Source organism: Anolis sagrei, chromosome 1, assembly GCF_037176765.1.
Source record: "Anolis sagrei isolate rAnoSag1 chromosome 1, rAnoSag1.mat, whole genome shotgun sequence".
In the NCBI taxonomy this organism is placed as follows: Eukaryota; Metazoa; Chordata; class Lepidosauria; order Squamata; family Dactyloidae; genus Anolis; species Anolis sagrei.
This window is the reverse complement of record NC_090021.1, coordinates 226,544,139-226,568,073: the sequence shown is the minus strand read 5'-3', so window position 1 is coordinate 226,568,073 and position 23,935 is coordinate 226,544,139. Positions and strand designations below refer to the sequence as shown.

At 40.8% G+C, this 23,935-nt stretch overlaps 1 protein-coding gene and 1 long non-coding RNA gene across 2 annotated transcripts; one reads left to right on the top strand and one right to left on the bottom strand.

Moving 5' to 3' along the window:
• The first annotated feature begins 31 nt into the window (after positions 1-31).
• PECR (peroxisomal trans-2-enoyl-CoA reductase) lies at positions 32-20,156 on the top strand. Its single transcript, XM_060773975.2, has 8 exons — positions 32-229; positions 4,166-4,299; positions 12,626-12,791; positions 12,985-13,066; positions 13,636-13,732; positions 16,189-16,296; positions 18,132-18,243; positions 19,603-20,156. The coding sequence occupies exons 1-8, from the start codon at positions 109-111 to the stop codon at positions 19,689-19,691; spliced, it is 909 nt and encodes a 302-aa protein (XP_060629958.1). The 5' UTR covers positions 32-108; the 3' UTR covers positions 19,692-20,156.
• Positions 3,790-23,930, bottom strand: LOC137098004 (uncharacterized). Its single transcript, XR_010910539.1, has 2 exons — positions 23,443-23,930; positions 3,790-5,797 (listed from the first exon to the last, which is right to left on the bottom strand). It is a non-coding gene; the product is annotated as an uncharacterized lncRNA (long non-coding RNA).
• Between the last annotated feature and the right edge of the window lie 5 nt (positions 23,931-23,935).

Below are 23,935 nucleotides of genomic sequence, written 5' to 3'. Positions count from 1 at the left end.
CCCCTTCGGGAATGGATTCCTAAAAGGAGGGAGGGAAAAGAGGCGGGCCGTCACGTGACTCTGCTTCAAGCCCGCTTTGGAGTTTTTTGGGCTATTGGAGGATTCGTCATGGCTTGCGGTGGAGGGAGCAGCGTCTTGGCGGCGGGCTTACTTCGCAACCATGTGGCCATCGTGACTGGAGGAGGCACCGGCATCGGGAAGGCCATCACCTCAGACCTCTTGCAACTCGGTGGGCAGATCAGGAAGGGGCGCTGCGGGGCCAATTCTCCGCCAGGCCCGGGCCAACTTCGGCCCTCCCTCCAGGTGTTTTGGACTCCAACTCCCACAACTCCCTCCAGGTGTTTTGGACTCCAACTCCCCGGCTGTTAGGAATTGTGGGAGTTGGAGTCCAAAACACCTGGAGGGAGGGCCGAAGTTGGCCCAGGCCTGATATACACGGGTGCAGTTTGACACCACTTCCACTGCCATGGCAGCCAAACTGGTGCCATATTTTTGGGTCTGAATGTCTCCTGTGGTTTGGACTGGAGAACAAGCCCTATGAGGAGCGGTTTAAAGAGTTGGGCATGTTTAGCTTGTAGAAGAGAAAGCTGAGAAGAGACATGATGTGAAAATATGTGAGGGGAAATCATAGGGAGGAAGGAGCAGGTTTCAATGGCATCAAACTACAATGTTCCACCTGAACATTAGGAAGTACTTCCTGACTGTGAGAGCTGTTCAGCAGTGGAACTCTCCGCCTCAGAGTGTGGTGGAGGCTCCTTCTTTGGAGGCTTTTAAACTGGATGGCCATCTGTCGGGGGTGCTTTGAATGCGAGTCCTGCTTCTTGGCAGAATGGGGTTGGACTGGATGGCCCACGAGGTCTCTTCCAACTCTATGATTCTGGTGTGCAGGATTCAAGTCCTGATTGGCTGTGGTAATCCCTTGGGTGAGTCACAATCTCTCAGCCCTGTGACAAGTTTGCCACTGGGCCGCTCTGAGTTAGAAGCAGCTTGAAGGCGAACGCATTGATAAAATACAAGAGACCCGCTTTGGGTGGGAAATCAGACGGGTGTCACTCCTACCATATTTAATGGCATGAGTCTTTACATTTTATAGGATTTGCACATACTGGGAGCCCCCGATGGCACAGCGAGTTAAACCACTGAACTTGCTGACTGAAAGGTCGGCAGTTTGAATCTGGGGAACAGGGTGAGCTCCCACCGTTAGCCCCAGCTTCTGCCAACCTAGCAGTTCGAAAACATGCAAATGTGAGTAGATCAATAGGTACCTCTCGAGCGGGAAGGTAATGGCACTCCATGCAGTCATGCCAGCCACAAGACCTTGGAGGTGTCTACGGACAATGCTGGGTCTTTGGCTTAGAAATTGAGATGAGCATCACCACCCCCCGCCAAGTCGGACACAACTAGACTTAATGTCAAGGGGGAACCTTTTCTTTTTCACATACTGAGATGGGGTGTCAAGAGGAAACTTTTTGCAGAAAACGTTCTGTATAGACAAAAGCCGTGGGTTGCATTTAGTGAAAGAAGAAGGTGTTGTTTTGGCAATACTGTCATATGAGAGGCTGAAGACATGTGGGTGCAAACCAGGGATTGCAAAGAAGGCTAATTTGCATAAAAGGTGTGGGTGTGGGTGTGTGTAATGATAGCTTTCAGAGTAACTGGGGTCCCTTAGACACAGCTTAATAAAATCCCTCGTTTTCTGCTGTGAACAGGAATCTATGGTAGTTCAAAGAAATATTGTGGGATTTTCTGCCTTGATATTCTGGGTTGTATAGCTGAATGGAAGGCCCCTGAGAGAAAACGTTAACCAGTGGTTCTCAACCTAGGGTCCCCAGATGTTTTTGGCCTACAACTCCCAGAAATCCTAACAGCTGATAAACTGGCTGAGATTTCTGGGAGTTGTAGGCCAAAAACATCTAGAGACCCCAGGTTGAGAACCACTGGGTTAGCCCCATCGCCACTGCCATATAATGCAGTTTTGTTTTGCAATTTGTGAAGGCCCTCATTCCCACTCTTCCCAATGTAAAATCCAGTGAGCTTTCACCAGGGTTTGAATCATGACCTTTGACCATTAACACCTACTATACGTGTATGCATGTGTGTGTGTTTTCAGGTCACCTGTCAATTTATGGCAACCTTGTGGATTTCATAATATTCTCTTAGACAAGGAAGACTCAGAGGTGGTTTTCCATTTTCTTTCTGTGAAATATATTCTACCGCACTGCTAAACTGTGGGTCCTGGCAATTTACCCCCAACAATTTTAGCCTGATTTTAGAAATTTAAATCTTTTAAGGATTTAATATGTTAGTAATTATGTGGATTACATTATGTCTTGTTCACTTGTGCTGGTTTATAATTTATTGAGTTGTTCTTGATTTGTTTATTGATTTGCTTATATATTACTGTCAGCATTGAATGTTTACCATTGTGTATTTTGTAGTGAGCTTCCCTGAGTCCCTTTGGGGAAATAGGACAGACTATAAATAAATTTGTATTCTTTCATTCATTCAAATGGGGTCCCCAGAGCTCAATGTTGGACTAACAGTTAATATTCTGAATATAGCCTAGATATCTACAAGAATCCGTTAGCACAACATGCAGTGTTTATAGTGTAGAAAAGGTTTCAGCTGTTCAGACCATCCCCGAATTACAAACATCTGACTTGCAAACAACTCATAACTAAAAAAAAGGGTGAGATTACAGGAAATCAGAGAAATCTACACCTAGGAAAGGAAATTCACTCCGGAAAACATTATCATGGGGGAAAGGTGTCTCTACTGAAGCTTTCTCGCCAATTCTTGTTTCCACAATATTTGTTTTTCAAAATTCAATTATCACAAGAACAGAAACTGCGGTGAAATCTTCTGAACAGAGGCACAAATAGCAAAAGAATGACCACAGGGTTGTTAACCCTTCCCTATGCTATCCACAGCTAAACTCTCTCTGTGTGAGAGAGAGACAGAGACAGACACTTAAAAATGTGCCTGTTCCGACTTACAAACCTACAGAGCCTATCTTGTTCATAACTTGGGCGCTGCCTGTATTTTACAAAAATGAAATGCAGCCTGTTTAGCAAGGCTTGTAATTGCTGTTTTATTTCCAGGAAGTGTTTGATTTTATATCTATTTTATATACCTATAAATATCCAGGATGACATAAACATTTCTCAGGCAGAAAGGGGTTGTGAGAGGGAAAAGTTTAAGAAGTCCTAATCTATAGCACCTGGTCTCCCAACCAAGTACTTGCCAGGACTAACCCTGCTTAGCTTCCAAAAGCTGGTGGACACTTTCCATCCGAAACATTAGGCTGGCATGGGGGAAGGCTAGTGGAGAACATGACAATTGCAAAATACGAGCATTCTGGAAATGTTTGCTGCAAAGCAAAGACAAATAGTGTTCTTATTTGAAAGCTGCATTTAAAACTTCCTCAACAAGTGTATTGGTGGCCCTTGATATCCACAGATCCCGTATCCATGTATTCAACCATCCAGAGTTTGAAAATATTAACAAAAATTCCCAAAAGCCAGCCTTGATTTTTGACATTTTATATAAGGACACAATTTTACTACATCCTTATATGTATATAATGGGACCTGAGCATCCATTGATTTTAGTATCTATGTGGTATCCTGGAACCAAACTCCAGCAGATACCAAGGACTTGGGGTACATGGTAGATTATTTCCTACATAGTGGGATATTGAAATAATGTTTGAATTCTACTTTGTTGGCTAGTTATTACTCATTTGCACTGTCACTCAGTTGAGATTTGCCCTTACAATGTAGGCCACCTACAACATTGCTGAATCTGTAGGCAGGTCAATTTTTACAAGTTGTGAGGCAACTCTATTGCTCAAACTGCAAAATATGTTTATCTATCCCATGTTTCTCTGAAGTAGCTTATTAAACTGGTTCCTCAAGTTGCTGTAATGGAAAGTGAACATGGAGAAACCTCAGATCTACCTTGGATCTAAAGTGCTCTTGTGGTTACAGAAGCCTTTTGATCTGATCCAGCCATGTTTGCGATTTTCCAAAGTTGCTGAGAGTGTTTGAAGTTTTGGAAAACGATAATGGAGGCTTATCTCAATCTGCATGCTATCCGTTATCCTACCCAAAGCATCATTCAACTGCTACTAATGCCCAATATTCATCTGGTTTTGTCTTAACAGGTTGCAATGTAGTCATAGCCTCTCGCAAACTTGACAGATTAAAAGCCGCAGCAAAAGAGTTGGCTGCCAAAATTCCATCCTCAAACCCTGCCCAGGTGACTCCTTTACAGTGCAACATTCGCAAAGAAGAAGAGGTAAATAACATGTTTGCTTTTGGGACTCAGTGGCTTACAGTAAAACCAATACAATACAGGGGGTTGCTGTGAGTTTTCCAGGCTGTATGGCCATGTTCCAGAAGCATTTTCTCCTGATGTTTTGCCCACATCTATGGCAGGCATCCTCAGAGGTGGTGAGGTCTTTTGGAAACTAGGCAAGTGAAGTTTATATATCTGTGGAATGTCTAGAGTGGGAGAAAGAATTCTTCTCTGTTGTTGCAAATGGCCAGCTTGATTAGCATTGAATGGCCTTGCAGCTTCAAAGACTGGCTGATTGCTATCTGGGGGAATCCTTTGTTGGGAGGTGTTAGCTGGCCCTGATTGTTTCATTTCAGGAATTCCCCTGTAGTTTAGGTGTTCCTCTTTATTTACTGTCCAGATTTTAGAGGTTTTTTTAAATACTGGTAGCCACATTTTGTTCATTTTCATGGTTTTCTCCTTTCTGTTGAAATTGTCCACATGCTTGTGGATTTCAATGGCTTCTCTGTGTAGTCTGACATGGTAGTTGTTAGAGTGGTCCAGCATTTCTGTTTTCTGTGTCCAGGTAGGGCATCGGGTGCTCTTCTATGGCTGACTTCTCAGGTTGAATATTCTGCAGTGTCTTTCGTGTTCCTTGATTGATGTTTGGGCATTGCTGTGTTTGGTGGTTTCTATGTAGACTTGTCCACAGCTGCATGGTATATGGTAGACTTGTGAAGAAGTGAGAGGATCCGTCTTGTCCTTTGCTGAATGTAGCTTTTGTTGGATTTTCTTAGTAGGTCTGTAGATTGTTTGTAGATTGTGTTTCAAATTGTATTGTATCAATACAATTTGAAACCTAAAAATGTACAAATTTTAAAATAGAATTAAATATTAATTGTATTATAAGTGGTCACATCCAATTAAAAACCTATTCATAGCTATATTACTGTAGCTTTGGTTATGCAATCAGTTGTATAATGGAAAAGTTACACATTCATCTATATGAAGTAAATATCAGGGCCTGTATTTCAGAGGAATGAGCTGGCAAAACCACCTCTCAATATTTTTTTGTCTAAGAAAGTACAATGAAACTCATAGTGTCACCATAAATCATCTTGAAGGCATAAACATACATGTATTAACTCATACCTCTTTTTTAATTAAAAAACCATTTAAAAGAGCAGCTTCAATAAGTGACTTTGACTTATGTTTGGTTATGTTTTAACCATTGTGTGACAAGTAACTTTTACGATTTTACAAAACTTGTTGGGGCTTAGCAGCAAGATGCTGGAGATTCTGCCTTGGAGGATGTGGGGAATGATGTATTTTTTACTGAGTCTGGGTGTGATCAGGCTGAAACGCAGACAGGAATGCAGGCTGTAGATGAGAGAGCAGGGCCAACAGCTGCAAAAGAGATAGAGGATATTTGAGATTCCCTTTCTCTTGAGAATCAGCCTTCTCGGCTTTCTTGGCCTGCAGAGGATGCAGAGTTGGCCAGTGATATGAGCTTAGGCCTCTGCAGGGAGAGAGCAAAATAAAGGTTAAATAGAAGGGCAGAAAGACTTCATGAGAAACAGTCCTGGAAACCTAGGTGCTGAAGGGATGACCACATGGCATCTTGTTTGGGTTTGAGCTTAAATTGGGTGGTATTTTCCTGGTCTCTTTGGAGTAGACAACTCTGCATTCATATCAAGCTAATGTTTAGCTCTCGTTTGCCTTTGTCCCTGGAATAGTTTTGTCTTGGAAAAGTTCCTGTTTTCATGCCTATGTTCCTGACTTCATGAATTTAATGTACCTTGCTATCTTGGACTATTGATCTTGTAATTTTGGACTATGGCTATTTCACAGAACCTTTTCCACTGCTTTTTGGGAAATGCTCATTTTCCCTTTTGTATATGCTTTTTGTAAATTGCTGTAATTAACTCATACTGAACTCTGTGGTGCTGGGTGAAAAGGTGTTCTTTCCTGGGCTAGAGTGCAACAAAACTGAAGTAAGACATGTTTTTGTTCTTTATTAGATGAAGACAGTGGACTGACTTGCATAATGTTCAGCCACAGTTCAGTACTATACGGCTAAGTTCCATTCTTTACACTTCTGCTGACATGTGTCCAGAGGACTCTGGCAAGCTTCAGCTTGGCTTTTCACAAGAGATGGGTTGCTCCTACATATAAACCAGAAATGTAGTTTAAAATAATCCCTACTTCACAGCAAGCCAAGCAACATGTTGTTTCAAGTTGGTGGTTTTAGCTGACCAGTATTTACTTTAAAGCAATATCAGAAAGAGAAAACTACTCATTCAAAAATTTTCTAGCAACAAAAAAAGAAGATAATAAATGACACACATATATGTTTTAGAATCAAACTACATAAATTCAGTCAACTGAAAAATCTGTCTATTGTTATATATAAATGATCCATATAATTCTGAATACATAAATATTTGGTGCAATCAACATCTTGTACAGATGATGTTCAAACAGGCATGATTCTTAACAATTTATTTATTTTGTGTCAAAAGCATTGCACAAATAAATATAAAACTGATAAAAATAGAGGGAGCACTAGTGGCTCACCCAGCGCTGCCCCTTCTTCTTTTTGCCATGGCTGCGTGACACCTTCCCCCCAGTTTGCCATTTGGAAACACAGGAGAGGTCACATGAAAGGCACCCTGCGGCTATGGCAGAAATTTATTTATTTATTTATTTCTATCCCGCCCTTCTCCCCATAAAGGGGACTCAAGGCGGCCTCACATAAGCATCAATGATGCTATCAACATATACAATAAAAATTTAAATTAAAACCGTAAAACTCAATTTAAAGAAACAAACTGACAGTGCTGGGTGAGCAAGGCCCACCTCGAAAAATGTCTCCCACCCCTGCCGGGCCCAGCCTGAGGGCTGCAAAGCTCCCTTCACGTCGGTGCCCAGGTAAGAGAAGGCGAAGTCTGACGAACGGCGCCTGCATGGAGCAGCCACATGCCCACCTCACCAGGGGAAAGGAAGGTGGAGGGGTCCCTGTTTGGTGGGGCCAACAGAGGACAGAGACTGGGAGGGAGGTAAGGAGGGCCCACGCAAGGCCCCGGTGTGGCGGAGGAGGGTAGGCCCAAAGGCAAGGAAGGAAGGAAGGGGCCCCGTGGGGGTGGCGGGTGGGAGAGAAAGGGGGGAGACACCAAATTGGGGGCCTGGGGAAGCCGAGGGTCTGCCTGCCCAGCCCACCGGAGCCTTCAATACTCCCTGCAGCTGTTTCTTTTTTTCCTCTCATGCAGGAGGGGGGCGTGGCCAGTGGGTCATTTTCACGCATGCGCTGTACCTTGTTTTATCATGCTTGGGTTTTGAAGTTCCTTTCACTTTTGGGGGGGGGGGGGTTGAGTGATGATCACTCATTGGGTTGTTAGGTGTATGCTGTCCAAATTTGGTGTCAGTTCGTCCAAATTTGCTGTCATTGTCTTCTTGTTGAACTCATTTTCCAGTAGCATTGTCTAAGCCATTCCATGTTTCACTCATTCATAGTTCTATGTTTGTTTATTACACTGCATTTCCAAAGGCTTGTTCAAAGAGCCACGTTTTTACTTTTTTTCAGAAGGTCAGGAGGAAGGGGGGCGATCTAATATCCCTAGGGAGAGAGTTCCACAGCCGAGGGGCCACCACTAAGAAGGCCCTGTTTCTAGTCCCTGCCAGGCATGCTTACGAAAAAGGCAGGATCGAGAGCAGGGCCTCCCCAGACCATCTTAAATTCCTAGATGGTTCATAAGGAGAGGCCACTATACTTGTTCATGAAATACATACCAAATTCTTTTATTATTCTGTTAACTTATGATCAAGCAGGTTTTGCTAGCTGCAGAAAATTTCCAGCTATGCAAAGGATACCCATTTCAACCCCTGGCATTTCCTGATGAACATTTTTACTGAAACAGAGAACAGCCAAAAGTCAAATGCCTTGTATGCTGCTGGAATGAACCAGTGTGGTCTTGATTTAGGATAAGGCAGTAACATGCCACATTTAATCAGGGACAGAGTTGTCCTACAACTTTCTAACCTATCTGCATCAAGGTAGGTCTTGAAATAGTCTCCTTCTATAAAGATAGATAATGTTCCTTCTTTTAATTCATTTCAGTAAAAAGTTACTTTTCTGAAGAATAGCTTCAGCAACTCCCAGACAGCATGGTCAGTAACTTTTTATGCTCTGCTATAATGTTATGTTATCCAAATGCGCATTTGTTTTCATATGTGTGTGTATATGCATTCTATGAATGGATTTCTAGGGTTCTTCAGTTTCCTCAAGTGATATGCCAAAGGAGACTCACATAATGTATCTAGAGAATCACTTATTGAATGCATGTTGCAGAGTGTTCATCTGTATACCCAGGGGCCTCTTTGCCTTCTAACAAAGCATTATTTTCCACTATCGTGCCATAAATAATTCCACTTGTTTGGCACAGGGCTTCTAGACTGTGCATATCCTGCCTGTTTCCTCTGTTTAAAAGACACTGGTGCTGCATTATAGTGTCTGTTGCTCTCAGTAGCATGCACATTTAGCCAGTCCAGTTAGGTTCCCCATCTTTCCCAAGAAAGGAAAACATGGGGCTATTGGAGGCTTTCATGCATGAAGATGACCTCAATTTTCTTTCCTCCTCCCCCCACCCCATAGGTTTTATCTGATGTATGCAACTGTAGTAAGAGGATGAGCACCCCATGCTTATTGAACACTGGTGAGCATTACCTGCCACGCTTTCTGGTTTTAGAGGAGTGATGGGAATTATAGGCCAGATCAACAAAATGTGTAGCATGTTAGCAGGTACTCATGAATAAACAGTGGTTTTTATAAGGCAGCCATCACCCACTTGATAACTTTCTGGGTGTAAGAAAAACAAGAAAATGAGAACATGCTAACTCTTCTGGTTCTATCACTTCCAAACCAGTTCCATGTCGATCCACCATCCAGAGAGCCTTCTGTTCTCATCTGTCCTCTAGTAATGATTCTGATCTCCTTTTAGAGGCCATGTATTCATATACACAAATCATGAAGGCAACTTTATGCCATAGGTAATAATTTTGTGCATGAAACAATGTGTGTACATTGAACCATCAGAAAGCGAAGGTGTCACTGTGTCAGCCACACATATGGACAATTCTGAATGTTGTAGTATTTTGTATTTCAGAACTTTTGATAAGGGATTATCAATCTGTACTGTTGATGATACTAATGGTAGTTCCAAAAACCTGAAATGATGGGATAAAAAGATTTTTTAATTATTAATGCAAGACATATCTAAAAATTGTGTTGTCGAAGGCTTTCATGGCTGGAATCACTGGATTGCTGGGAGTTTTCTAGGCTGTATGGCCATGTTCCAGAAGCATTCTCTCCTGACATTTCGCCTACATCTATGGCAGGCATCCTCAGAGGTTGTGAGATCCGTTGGAAACTAGGCAAGTTAGGTTTATATATCTGTGCAATGTTCAAGGTGGGAGAAAGAACCCTTGACTGCTTGAGGCAAGTGTGAATGTTGCAGTTGGCCACCTTGATTAGCATCCAATGACCTTGCAGCTACAAAGACTGACTAGTTGCTGCCTGGGGGGTCCTTTGTTGGGAGGTGTTAGCTAGCCCTGATTATTTCATGTCAGGAATTCCCCTGTTGTTTGAGTATTCTTCTTTATTTACTATCCTGATTTTAGAGGTTTTTTTAAATACTGGTAGCCAGATTTTGTTCATTTTCATTGTTTCCTCCTTTCTGTTGAAATTTTCCACATGCTGGTGGATTTCCATGGCTTCTCTGTGTAGCCTGACAAGGTGGTTGTTAGAGTGGTCCAGCATTTCTCAGATAATGTGCTGTGTCTAGGTTGGTTCATCTGTTGCTCTGCTATGGCTGACTTCTCTGGTTGAAGTAGTCTGCAGTGCCTTTCATGTTCCTTGATTCTGTTTGGGCTGCATTTGTTGGCCTCTATGTAGACTTGTCTACAGCTGCATGGTATATGGTAGACTCCTGCAGAGGTGAGAGGATCCCTATCCTTTGCTGAATGTAGCATTTGTTGGTTTTTCTTAGTGGGTCTGTAGACATTTTTTAGGTTGTTTCCTCATCAGCTTCCCAATACAGTAAGTGGTTCCCTTGAACCACTTTTCCTCTGGGTGGATCTTTGTCTTTACTCTCATGGCTTGTTCTTGGTCTTGCAGGTCTTCTGATGTCTGAGGTGGAGTATCCATTGGCCTGTAAAGCCCAGTTTAGGTGGTTCAGTTCGTCTTGGAGGAGGTGGGGTTCACAGATTCTTTTTGCACAGTCTGTCAGGGCTTTAATGGTGCTTCTTTTTTTACTTGGCTGATGGTTGGAGTTTTTATGTAGGTGTCTATCAAAGTGTGTAGGTTTTTTGTAAATTGTGTGACCCAATTGTTGATCTGTTTTGCGAATGAATAGGACATCTAGAAAATGCAGTCTTCCTTCATTTTCTTTTTCCATGGTGAATTGTATATTTGGGTGGATGCTGTTGAGGTAGTCCAGGAAGGAACTTGTTTAATTCTTCTTCTCCATTGCTCCAAATAGTGACGGTGTCATCCACATATCAGAACCATATAGTGGTTGATGCCTTTTTCCAAAAATCCTTGCTATAACTGCACTTGCAGCAGTTTTACTGTGAAACACAGGAGCAAAAACAGAAGCTGCAGTCCTGTTGACACTGAATTATTTAGGGGAAAAACATGGAAAACAGGCTCATGGGAATGCCAGTCCATTCTTGTTTGAGAAATGAATCCCCCTCTTTCTTTCTTTCTTTCTTTCTTTCTTTCTTTCTTTCTTTTTTGCTGACAGTGAGGTAATTGTGCACAGGATTTCTTTTTAAACGGCCAAGGGAATAGGGTGTTAAATGACTTAATGGTTGAAATGCTAATGGTTTTTAAAATAAACTAATAGTTTAAAAGTTGTTAAAATAAATGGCTTGGTTGGCAATTCATTATCTTCATCTCTTTCCTTTCAAATATTAACCCTTGGGGATTTAGATAGAGCTTTGTAGTGTTTCTGCCTTGATCAAAGCGAATTATTCAGTACTGTATCAGCTCTCTGCAGACCCTTTCTGTCCTGCATTACAAAGCTTTCTTTTGGGTAAATAACATTTGAGAGCAAACTCACAATCTGGTACAAATCCCTCTGCAAACACACTGGATTCTGAGACAGAAATCCAGAACAGTGACTGCTCATCTACTGTTCCCAGAACAACAAAGGCTTTTGCATTAAACACTGTCCGATATGCTGCATATCAGTACTACTCAAAGTGGTGGTCCAGGGACCAGTGCCAGTCTGGGAGCTATTGGCTGCCCATCTGATGCTAGAGTCCAGGAAAGAAAGAAATAGTTATAGTCAGAAATATGCTGTCGGTCTCCGGCACAATGGGAAAAACTGCTGCAAGTCCCATATCCTCTAATAATTTGAGGTGAAAACCATAATGCACAAGGCCATGATGGCAAAAGCTGTTAATAAGAAAGAACACACAATCTAAGAAAGGCTGCAGTCTTGCCTGTGCCTGTTGGGAAGGTTAAATTCTTCCCCTTTTATTTATTATTATTTATTTGCCTTATTTATACCCTGCCTTTCTCTACCCCGAAGGGGACTCAAGGCAGCTTACATATGGCAATTATTCAATGCCCTGGAACTTATACAAACATTAAGCTTAAAATCAATAGAATTATATACATATTAAACATTAAAAATATTACATTCAGTGTTAAATCACGCCATCCGAAAATCATGATCCAAGGCTGTTCCATAATCATTCCACATATTCCAGTCTATTATTGCACTGCGCTATTCTTCAACTGCCTGATCCCAGAGCCAGGTTTTTACTCTTCTCCTAAAGGCTAGAAGGGAAGGGGCTGATCTAATGTCACTGGGGAAGGAGTTCCACAGCCGAGGGGCCACCGCTGAGAAGGCCCTGTCTCTTGTTTCCACCAGTTGCACTTGCAAAGGTGGTGAGACCGAGAGCAGGGCCTCCCCAGATGATCTTAATCTCCGAGATGGTTCATAGGGGAAGATATGTTCGGATCTTTTCTCCTCTCCAACTCCAGTTGAGTTGTTTGCAAACTGTGTACTCATTTTGCAACGACCGAAGCATGCTGAGAACAAAGAGAAAGTGTGAGTAATAAAGAGAACCTGGAACTTTAAAAGCAGCTGAAGAAGTGGAAGGATTGATCAGGGCTGTCCCATACAAATTTGGACAGTTAGAGGCTATTCCATCTAATAGTTTAAGGAGCATTGGTTTACTGAGAAGCTACTGTAAATATTTTTGTTCTGGAAAAATATAAGAATAGCTGAAAGTTAAAATCACTACATGCAGTCTTATCAACCCAACTTCATTCTTGCAGGTAGAAGCACTGGTGAAATCAACGTTGGATCTTCATGGCAGGATAGATTTCTTGGTCAATAATGGAGGAGGCCAGTTTCCTAGTCCAGCAGAAGCAATCACTTCAAAAGGCTGGCATGCTGTGATTGAAACCAACTTGACTGGGACCTTTTACTGCTGTAAAGCAGGTAATCAATCATGTAAATGGCCATGTTTATTAGACTTACTTTATTTCCATAGCCTTCACCATCAATTTTGTCTAATTTCGTAAAGCCAATATTACATCAAGATTTTATTCAGTGCACCTGATTATTTTATTTACTGTAAACTATTTCTGAATGTAAAAATACCCATTACTACTTTTTTCCTGTTTTTATACAGTATACAATGCTTGGATGCAAGACCATGGAGGTGCAATTGTCAACATTGTGGCCGATATGTGGAAAGGGTTTCCTGGCATGTCGTAAGGCTGTTGTTGGTGATACCTAAATTTCTTTTCCCTTTAAGACAGGCCTATTTTTCTTTTATTTAAGTTGCTGTCTTTACAAATAGTTGTGTATATATTAAGGGCACTGAAATGAACTGGAGCTCTGAATAAGTGGGTTTGCAGATGATCAGCTGGGATAAAAAGTATTCCTTCTGGGATAGTAAATACCCAAATCTTGACCACCCTGTTCTGATACTTAGCTATGAAAATCTGGTATTAAAAATGCCAGAAATGGCACTGCATTAGAAAAAAATATAGGGAGTCAGTGCATCTTTTAGGTTCTTCCAAGATGGATGAAGCTCTTGCGTTTTGTTACTATATTCAGAGATAGTTCCTTTTTTTAAAATAGGGGTTAAGGTATGGTCCTTACATTGACCTGTGGATATGTTGACCCAGGGTTTTGGGATTATTTTTTTTACTAACATTACAAGACATAAATGAGTAGATGCAACATCCAGTCTTTATGAAGCTGCCATAATTCCCATTGTAATCCTAGGCTACTCTGCTGACAGGTGATCATACCACCTTTTATTTCCATTTTTCAGGCATACTGGTGCAGCAAGAGCTGCAGTTGATAACCTGACTAAAAGTTTAGCCATAGAATGGGCCCCTGCTGGAGTGAGAATTAATGCAGTTTCTCCGGTAGGTGATGGAAATATGTGATAAACCTTGGTTTCCCCGTGTGGCTAGCCTGTGAAGACAACCGGAAGTGAGAGAAATCTACCTCTCAGAAGGGAAAATCACACCTGAAAGAGTTATCATGGGGAAAAAAAAGATGTCTCAACTGAAGCTTTATCACCAATCCTTGTTTCCACAACAAGTTAATTTTTTTCAAAATCCAATTATCACAGGAACTGAAAGTGAGATGAAATCTTCTGAACAGGGGCACAGGCAGCAAGACAATCATCACAGGGGCATTAACTCTATGCCATCCAAAATGGATGGATGGAGATTCACACCCATATATGGCTGGAGTCACACTTAAAATGTAAAACAATGGCAGTATATAAATAGAAAAGATTATCTATTTGTTTATTTATTGCATTTATATACCACTTTTCCCACCTCTGGGGGGACTTAAAGCAGTTCACACCATAATCAATGGCAAAATTCAATGCCTCATGTGTATAAAAACATCACATATGAAATCAACAGCATATAATAATAGATTAAAACTATGAAACTATAAACAACAATCACAGACACAACTTAAAACATTTTGACCTTGCATCAATCCTGAGGTTATCTTTAACTACTTCCATATTTCCATATGTCTGTCGTGCACCAAATGCCTGCATGAATAGCCAGGTCTTAAGTTGTTTCCTAAATGCTAGGAGGGAAGGGGGCTGATCTAATCTCATTGGGGAGGGAGTTTGACAGCCGAGGGGCCACCACTACCAATCGCACCTGTGAAGGCAGCGGGACCATGAGCAGGACCTCTCCAGCTGATCTTAGTGTTCTAGCTGGTCCCTAGATATGCATGCATCCAGTGCTCAGATGCAACCATAGGAGGGTAGTATATCAACAGAAAGAATTAGCTACTGGAAGACAAAAAGGCTGCACCATGAGGCTTACAACACAACCTGGAAGGCCACAGTTGGGACATCCACTTCATAAGGAAATAAGCAGTTTGACAAAGATGTATATTTGGAAGGTGTTTGGGTGCGCATATGTGCCTGTCCTTGCTTTGAGGCAATAAGACTGTGACTTCCAAGAAAAGGCTGGACAAAGGAAGAAAAATGAAAGAGGGAAGATAAAAAAATGGGGAAAAAGGGAAGGGGAAAAAAGGAAAAGGAATAAAGGAAAGTGTATGAGGGGAAAGCGAGGGGAAAAGGAATGAAAAGAAGATAGAGAGGAAGAAGGCATACGAGGGAAAGGGCAGAAGACAAGAAAGAGACACAAAGAAAATCAAACCTGATAACATCAGATATATATGCTAGTTCGAGAATAAATCACATTTTCAAGACACTGATGTCTTGAAAAAAAAGGCTAGACAGCTATTTACTGGGATTAATTTAGCACTCAGCAGGAAGTTGGCTGTGAGGGCTCATAAAGCCCCTTCCAGCTCTGTAATTTTTATGATTCTACGAATCCACACCACTAAATTGCCAACAGTATTCCAGTTCCCTCAAAGCACCAAAAACACATTCATGAAATAAATGAATGTTACTTCACATGCAAAAAAATTGGTATAATTCTAGTGACTAGGGTTTAAATCTTTGCTCAGCTATGGAGACCCACAGGGTGACCTTGGGCAAGCTATACTCTCTCAGCCTCAGAGAAAGGCAAAGGCAACTCTGCTCCAAACAGATCGTTCCATGAAAATCCCATGATCTGTTAGCCTTAGCGTTGGAAATTATTTGGAAGCATAAAACAACAACAATGTAAACATTCTACAAATTGCTCTTAACAAGATTTTGCCTTCTGTTATATTCAAGGCAGCTTTCAATTTTTGGCAAACATCTAATGGTTTCAAAAGTGGTATTAAATATTAATTGCATTCATTCAAATAAATTAAAGAGCAGTTGAAAGTCTAAATAGTACAATGACTGTTTTGTGGTGAAGGAGTGCTAAAACTGTGATCTTGTCATGAGAAACTGGAAGAAGGGACCTAAGATACCAAACCATACCCTGTGATCAGTGTGTTCCTCCTTTGCCTGCTGTTAGAAGGTTTTTCACAAAAATATGCCAGCATACTCGAGGCTGATATTCATAGCTGACAGTTTAGAGCCATAATTTACATTGTGGATTGTTCATTCTCGTTTTTTTAAAGGGCTGTTGAATCCTATACCAGACAAATATGTATTTGTATTGGGAGCTGTAGCACAGTTAGAGCCCTGTTTACTGGTAAATTATAAGTAAATTAATGCAAGTCAATTCAGGTAAGTACAAATGTTGTAGATAATAGCAGAGATCACTACCAATATTCAGCAGTAGAGAGTTAGCTTTTATTGTGTAAACTCTTAGATAAACCCATATTCGGTTTTTAGACTAGTCTATATGTGCATGATATTGTTCTGATATATGAAAAAGTTATTAGTTTATACTGTTGTAAAATACAATAATGGCATCTTACTATGAGCCTTTCATTTCATCAGGGAGTTATATTTTCAGAGACTGCTGTTGCACATTACAAAGACGGTGAAGAAATGTTCAAACGATACATTGAAAAGATCCCTGCAAAGAGATTAGGACTTCCTGAAGAGGTACAGTGCCATTAATGGAAATGTGGCCTTTTGACCCTGAGGGACATTCTGGGTGATTTCTCAAATCTTCACGTGACTTGATTTATCCCCACTTGAGCCCAAACTGATAGTGGAAGATACTTATTGATGCAAGGGGTTGGCCAAGTATATTTAAGACTCTCCTGATCTGTGGTAAAGAAGGTTGTTGGCTTGATATTTCACATAGGAAAGGTAATCACAAATAATGTTGACTGAAATTATTTATTATATTTAAGGTGATATGCTACTTTATCTTAACAATTTTGTCAAAAGAAATAACAGTGTGGCCCATAGTGCTATTACTTTTGAACGTATTACTTCCAAATGCTGCTAAGTGCAATACATGTGGAATATATATTTTATTGTGTGGAACTTATCCATAGCACTGGAAAGAGGGAACTCTACAACATTATAAAACAAAATAAACATGCATCTACTTCGTTAGCTGAGAGAAGAGCATATCAGGAGGAACTATGAGACACCAGACTTAAGGAACAATACTAAAGTTGCAAAAAGCTTTATTTTAGAGAACTACATGGGTGTGTAGTTCTCTAAAATCCTACTCGGATCCTACCTCTAGCTAGGTTAAGTTCATTCTGTGAGATCAAAGGGAATAGGGAATTCCAGGAAGGGGGGCTGGAAATGCGAAAAGGGGATGTATGAGTCTAAACATCAAAGATGGGTTAGGACAGACAGAGAGTGATGGTGAGCTAAGGGATTGGCTTCCTTACAAACTTTCTAAGCCCTAGCTATGAATCTATCTATTTCCCATCATGAGAGCTATTTTTCTTATGTAGTGCATTGTTGAATCCCAACAACTTGCAATGGGGGATGCTCAAAATTCTAGTACATTTTTTTGAGATATGAAATACTCTACTGTATGATCCTTTTATCCACAGACTCAATTTCCATGATTTCATCTACCCATGTTTATGGACTTTGTCCTCCAGTGTGACTCTGTACTAAGCTTCTGGCCCAAGTATAGTCAAATTAGAGGATTCACTATTAACCATGGTTTCAGGTATCCATGTGCATGCATGTGTGTAATGAAACATATCTTTCATGGATACAGGGGGTCATTATATGTTTAAAACTCCCTTTGCTCAACCTAGAGTTACATGTATCCATCCTCACATATGCATAAGTCTACAGGGAGAATAAAGAATTTTCTTACAATATGTGTTTTCATAACTCTAAGATGAAGGAAATTCTTTTATTTTATCATTCTGCCACAGTTGTTTTCTCTATGTTCTGTGTACCCATGACACTCACTCAGCCTATATAGCATTTAAAATTACTGTCTGCATAGAATTCAGTATTACAATTCACTCAGTGCTAGAGGCATATTTCTATTGCCAAATAAATAGAATGCTGGGGGAAGACACAATTTATCTGCATAATTTTGTCACTATTCTGTAAATTAAATCTGAAAAATCCTTGATTTAAGAAGAAATGTCAAATTGACAGGTGTTACAATTGATATTGCTAGATCCTTTAGTTAATTTGTGGATTTTACCAAATGCACAATGTTGGTATATTTTAGACTTTAATGACTGTGAGTGGCTGGCTCTTGGTATATTTAAGAAACACAGGCAGGATAAGAGTCATGTTTACATTAATTAATTGTACTTTTCCGTGTACAAGTGACAGAAAACCATCAAAACATGATGGAACATAATGGAGCGTGACTCTTCAATTACACTCTTTCCTCACAAACAGTTATTGAATATGTAAAGTGCCACTTTCACTTATGGGGGAAGTATGATGTTGCACACAGTGAAGTTGTGGATCTAATAGTGAATTAATGTCCTTTCAAGGTATCTCCTTTGGTGTGCTTCCTGCTTTCTCCAGCGGCCTCCTTTATAACAGGCGTAACAGTAAAGATTGATGGTGGACAGAGCTTATATAGTTCTCCCTGGGAAGTTCCAGGTAAACACAATATTCTTAAAGTAAGATAATAACATTCAAAAGATTTCATTAAAGAACAAACATTGTTTTCAAAAAGTAAGCTTGTTGGTAGTGTGATATATGGAAACTGGCCTAGAAACCTCTCTCTCTCTAGTTTCCTTTTCTTAAAATAGCCTGTCCATCAAGGCATCATAATCTTTAAAGCTGTGACCAACTTTTCAAATACAATTTTATTTATGAGAGAGGTTCAGAAATATTGTTTTGTATTTTGCAGTGTAGAATTTTATTGTTTTCTTCTAAATGACTCAAAATTTTAAATTTTTGTCCTACTAAATAACGGATTTGCATTGGGGCACCCATAATTCTGCAGTATGTTTTAAATATGGACTAAATTCCGGTGGAATAGCATGTCAGGATTTTGGAGAACTTTGGTCTACTGTGAAAAAGTTGTATTCTGGTGCATGCTACCCAGTTCCACTTTTCCTACTAGCATGACCAACAAAGCTAGGATCAAAACCCAGTATTTGTTCTTGATTGGGAATCCTGGTTTGTTCGGTATCTCCTGTTAGGATGGCATACTAAACAAACCATTTGATGATTCAGGGAAGGGCAACATATCAGTGCATGTGATATTGGTTCTCGCCTAGAAGCTCCCACCCTCCCTCTCTAGCAATTCCGTATTATAGCAGGAAGGCCCTGGCAAACTTGTTTTTCAGATCAGTAACTTTATTGACCCAGAATTTGGGAAGGAGGAAAGGGGATAGGGCAGGAGAGAGAAAGTTGTGTGTTCATATTCATTCTTGAAGGTGGAAGGGGATATTGAGATGGGTTTCCCCATCACCCCTCTGCTCACTCCTACTTCCCGCTCCTGCCTATGTAAGCAAGTGAGGCAATCTGTACATGGCCAGGTCCAGCTACATCAGCAATACAACTACATTGTGTGTGTGTGAAATGTGATTTGTAGGGGCCTAGATATATTTACCATCCTTCTTCTTTTGCAGGAGTTCTGAACCCTTAACCCCATGAAAGTAGAGGGCTGACTCTATTTTAGAGACATCTCAGAAAGCATGTGTTTTTGTACTTTTTTCAATTTCTTGACGCTTCCTGTAGTTTTGGTTGTACTCTCACACAGTGCTGCCTCCCCCGCCCCATGACTATGCAGTCTTCTTAGTCAGATCATTTGTGTTAACTCAACCTTCATTCTTGAAAAGTAATATATACTGAAGTCAATCTAATACATTCTCGGGCATTCAATAAATAATTTCAACCTACTGTCTTTAAGTCTTAGTCTTTGCTTTAAGGAAACTGTTACTTTGAGATATGGATTTGGCAGTAGTTTGCTTTCCAAAATAACGACGTATGTTTTATCCGTTCTTATAGATCATAACAGGTGGCCACCTGCTCCAGATGGAGAGAACTGGAAATCACTGAAAAGGATGTTTTCAGGAAAATCTCAATCAAAACTATAAATCAATAACTTGGGGTTAGTCCCTTGCCATTCTTGTCAACAATGAATTGCCTTTCTGCAATAGATTTTAACTTTTCATAATGAACTCTGCCTTATAGAGATACAAACCCTGTACATTTGTTTTTATAACAGATGTACTATAGTTTTTATAATAAATGCCTTGTGCAAATTCTGTCTAAGGACAGTTGTCCAAAAATCACCATTTATTAACATGTGCTGTTACTGTCTTGGATCTCGTTAACAAAAATATGCTCCTCATGACTTTTCTGTTTGCAATTTAAACTCTTCCTGCTTTAATGACAGTTCTTTAGAATATGTTCTAATAACAAGGAATTCAGGAGAACAAGGCCAAAGGTCTATAGTCTGTTATCTTGTGCTCTCTGACTGCTTTGCACTGATTACTCCAATGCATGCCTGAACTCTTAAAGTTGAAAGATGTTAATGTGCAATAAACTGATTACTTAAATCTGTGTTCAAATTTGTTTTAAATGAGAAGGTCTCTCAGGAAGCCTGTAGACATTGTCTGTGCCATACTGAGCCTTGTTGGCTTGGGGTGATCTTAGTTGTAGCCCACAATTTCTGCAGATTGCTAAATCAATGAACTCTTATTTTTCAATTTGCGATAAGGAGAAATGCCTCTATCTTTATCCATGAAGGCAATTGTGACTATGTTTCCTTGTGTCATATAATTTTATGAGATGAGAGTTTATTTCTCAGTGTTGACCAAGAAAGGTAATGTTCAGTTTAATAAGTTTACAAGTTGCATTGGTTTCGTACCAATGATTTAGGGGAAGAAAACTTTCCTGAAATTTGCAAAAAAGGAGGAAATATAGCAATTGGATATGATGAGTGGGGCTAAATGCAAGGCACTTTTAAAGGAAAAATGCTTCAGATTGAAAGGCAGTAGGAAGAAGACTCTGGGGCGCAGCTATGGTGTATAATTGATCCAGTTTGACACTACTTACACTCCTATAGCTCAATGCTATGGAATCATTGAAGGTTTAGCTTTACAAGGTCTTTGACTTCTGTTAAAGGATACTGGTGCCCTACCAAACTACAAGTTCCAGGATTTCATAGCACTGAGCTATGACAATTAAAGTGGCTTCAAACTGTATTAATCCTGCAATATAGATGCATACCTAGATGTTACAAGTGTACTATTAAGCTTCTGACAAAGTCCAACTGGTCAGGAGTATCTTTAAAGGTATTGCCAAAAGGTTATGTTACCAGTAAGTCTTTCCAAAATTTCCTGCCATGTAATGCAATGGTCCAAAGTCTGTAATACATTGAAAACATTTTAAACAGACCTGTTTAAATTTCACAACAAATAGAAGTTGTAAAATTCGATAGAGGTTGAGCATCCCTTGTTTGGAAATCCAAAGTATTCCAAAATTATCAACATATGTAGCTGAGAGTGACTACTTTGCTTTCTGATGTAGAAAACATTGCTTCATGCACATTATTTAAAAAAAAATACTGTACACAAAATTACCTTCAGGCTATGTGCATAAGGTATATATGAAACACCAATTTCCTGTTTAGACATGTTCCATCTCCAAGATTTCTCATTATGTACATTTATGTAAAGGTAGGTATCTAAAAAATCTGGGGGGGGGGGGGGGAATCCAACACAGTTCTGGTCCCAAGTATTTTTGATAAGAGCAATTCAACCTATATCTGTTTTGCAGCAATGTATTGTTATTTATTCGTTCAGTCACTTCTGATTCTTCGTGACCTCATGGACCAGCCCATGCCAGAGCTCCCTGTCGGCCGTCACCTCCCCCAGCTCCTTCAGAGTCAAGCCAGTCACTTCAATGATACCATCCATCCATCTTGCTCTTGGTCGGCCCCTCTTCCCTTTTCCTTCCATTTTCCCCAGTATCATTGTCTTCCCCAAGCTTTCCTGCCTTCTCATTATGTGGCCAAAGTACTTCATCTTTGCCTCTACTATCCTTCCCTCCAGTGAGCAGTTGGGCTAAATATGGACTGGCTTGATCTTCTCGTGGTCCAAGGCACTCTCATAATTTTCCTCCAACACCACAATTCAAAAGCATCTATCTTCCTTTGCTCAGTCTTCCTTATGGTCCAGCTCTCACATCCGTAGGTGACTGTGGGGAATACCATTGCTTTAACTATGCAGATCTTCGTTGCCAGTGTAATGTCTCTACGCTTCACTATTTTATCGAGATTGGACATTGCTCTCCTCCCAAGAAGTAAACTTCTTCTGATTTCCTGGCTGCAGGCTGCGTCTGCAGTAATCTTTGCACCTAGAAATACAAAGTTTGTCACAGTCTCCACGTTTTCTCCCTCTATTTCCCAGTTATCAGTCAGTCCGGTTGCCATAATCTTGGTTTTTTTTAAATATTTAACTGCAACCCAGCTTATGCACTTTCTTCTTTCACCTTGATTAGAAGGCTCCTCAGCTCCTCCTCGCTTTCGGCCATCAAAGTGGTATCATCTGCATATCTAAACAATGTATTATACTGCAAAAGTGGTTACTTTAAGCTGTCAGTGGAATCCTTATTAATAAAAACTAAATAACCAAACTGACTACCATCAAGTATATTTAATACATACTTTTAGGTTACTACTCTGGGCACATCTACACTGTAGAATTATTGTATTCCAGTTTGGCACCACTTGCCTCACTGCTATGGAATCATGGGATTTGTAGTTTGTTGGCAGAAAAAACATTGTAAAACTATAGCTGTCAGGATTCTGTAACATCGAGCCATGGCAATTAAAGTGGTGCCAAACTAAATTCATTCCACAGTGAAGATAAATCCTGAATCTACTTCCCTTTCCAATGCCTGACATGAAAAGTAAACAGTGACGATGCTGCGCATGCGCCCACATTCATCCGTGTAGAAAGCGGAGAGGCTACAGAAGCTGCGCATGCGCCTGGCTCGTCCGTGGCTACAAGTGGAGCGGCTATTTCCATGAGTAGCGTCGCTCACACAACGCGGAAGAACGCCACTGGCAGATAGAGCTAGGAAACTATGAGAAAGATGCATGGCTGAAAGTCGCGATATTCCAGGTTCGCGCACCATTTAAAAATAATACCAAGGAAAGGAAGTAAGAGGCGCCAATAGAAATAGGCCAAGGGCTGCAGAGACAGTTGAGCTTCTGATCTTTAATACAAGCAGAGCGAGTAAGAAAAGAGGAAGAAAGAGGTAATACAAGATAAAAGTATACAAATAACATTATTAAACAAATTATCCAGATAGTCCACAACACACACATATAATGCAACCCAATCAATATCTGAATCTACATGAACAGGAATCTACAGGTACGAGAACATAAACGAGATCCTGAGTTTTGTAGTTTTGTGGCCCTGGGCCTCCCTTAATCTACAAGCCCCAGAATTCTAAAGTCACAGCATTTAAAGTGGATTGAAGTGGGAAAATGCTCAAGTGTGATGAGGCATCTGCACTGTCGAATTAATCCGCTTCGACACCACTTTATCTGCCATGGCTCAATGTATTTTGCTCAGGCTCCAGCACTCTTGGGCAGGGAAGGTTGAAGACTCGTAAAACTATGATTCCACAGTATTCAGCCGTGGCAGTGAAAAGGGTTTTCTTCCCTGACATTAAGTCTAGCCATGTCCGACTCTGAGGGTTGAAACTCATCACTATTTCTAAGCCGAAGAGCTGGTGTTGTCCGTAGACACCTCCAAGTTCATGCGGCCGGCATGACTGCATGGAGGGCCGTCACCTTCCCGCAGAAGTGGTATCTATTGATCTACTCACATTTCGAACTGCTTGATTAGCAGAAGCTGGAGCTAACAGCGGGAGCTTACCCCGCTCCTCGGATTCGAACCTGCGACTTTTCGGTTAGCACGTTCAGCAGCTCCGCGGTTTCATAGAATCATAAAGTTGGAAGAGCTCTCCAGGGCCATCCGGTCCAACCCCCTGCCTAGAAGCAGGAAAATTGTATTCAAAGCACTCCCGACAGATGGCCATCCAGCTTTTAACCCACTGCGCTACCGGGGGCTCCATTCGAGGGTGGAAGCACCCTAAAATTCCCAAACGTCTGGAAAACATGAGGACATCTCACATCGCCATATGTGCGAAAACCATTTTAAAAAAACCTCGGAACTACAAAGGATGTAATCCTATCACACAGTTACACTCAGAGGATTCCTGGGCTTTGTAGTTTTGCTAGCCAGGGATTCCAATACTTAGCTAGCGTCGGGACGCTTTTAGAAAACTACCCATCCCATAATTCCAAGGGAAATCCCCG

Coding starts and splice junctions, on each gene's coding strand:
- PECR (XM_060773975.2), top strand. CDS start 109: ATGGCTTGCGGTGGAGGGAGCAGCGTCTTGGCGGCGGGCTTACTTCGC. Junction 13,067..13,635: donor AAAGGGTTTCCTGGCATGTC/GTAAGGCTGTTG, acceptor TCCATTTTTCAG/GCATACTGGTGCAGCAAGAG. Junction 18,244..19,602: donor TTCTCCCTGGGAAGTTCCAG/GTAAACACAATA, acceptor CCGTTCTTATAG/ATCATAACAGGTGGCCACCT.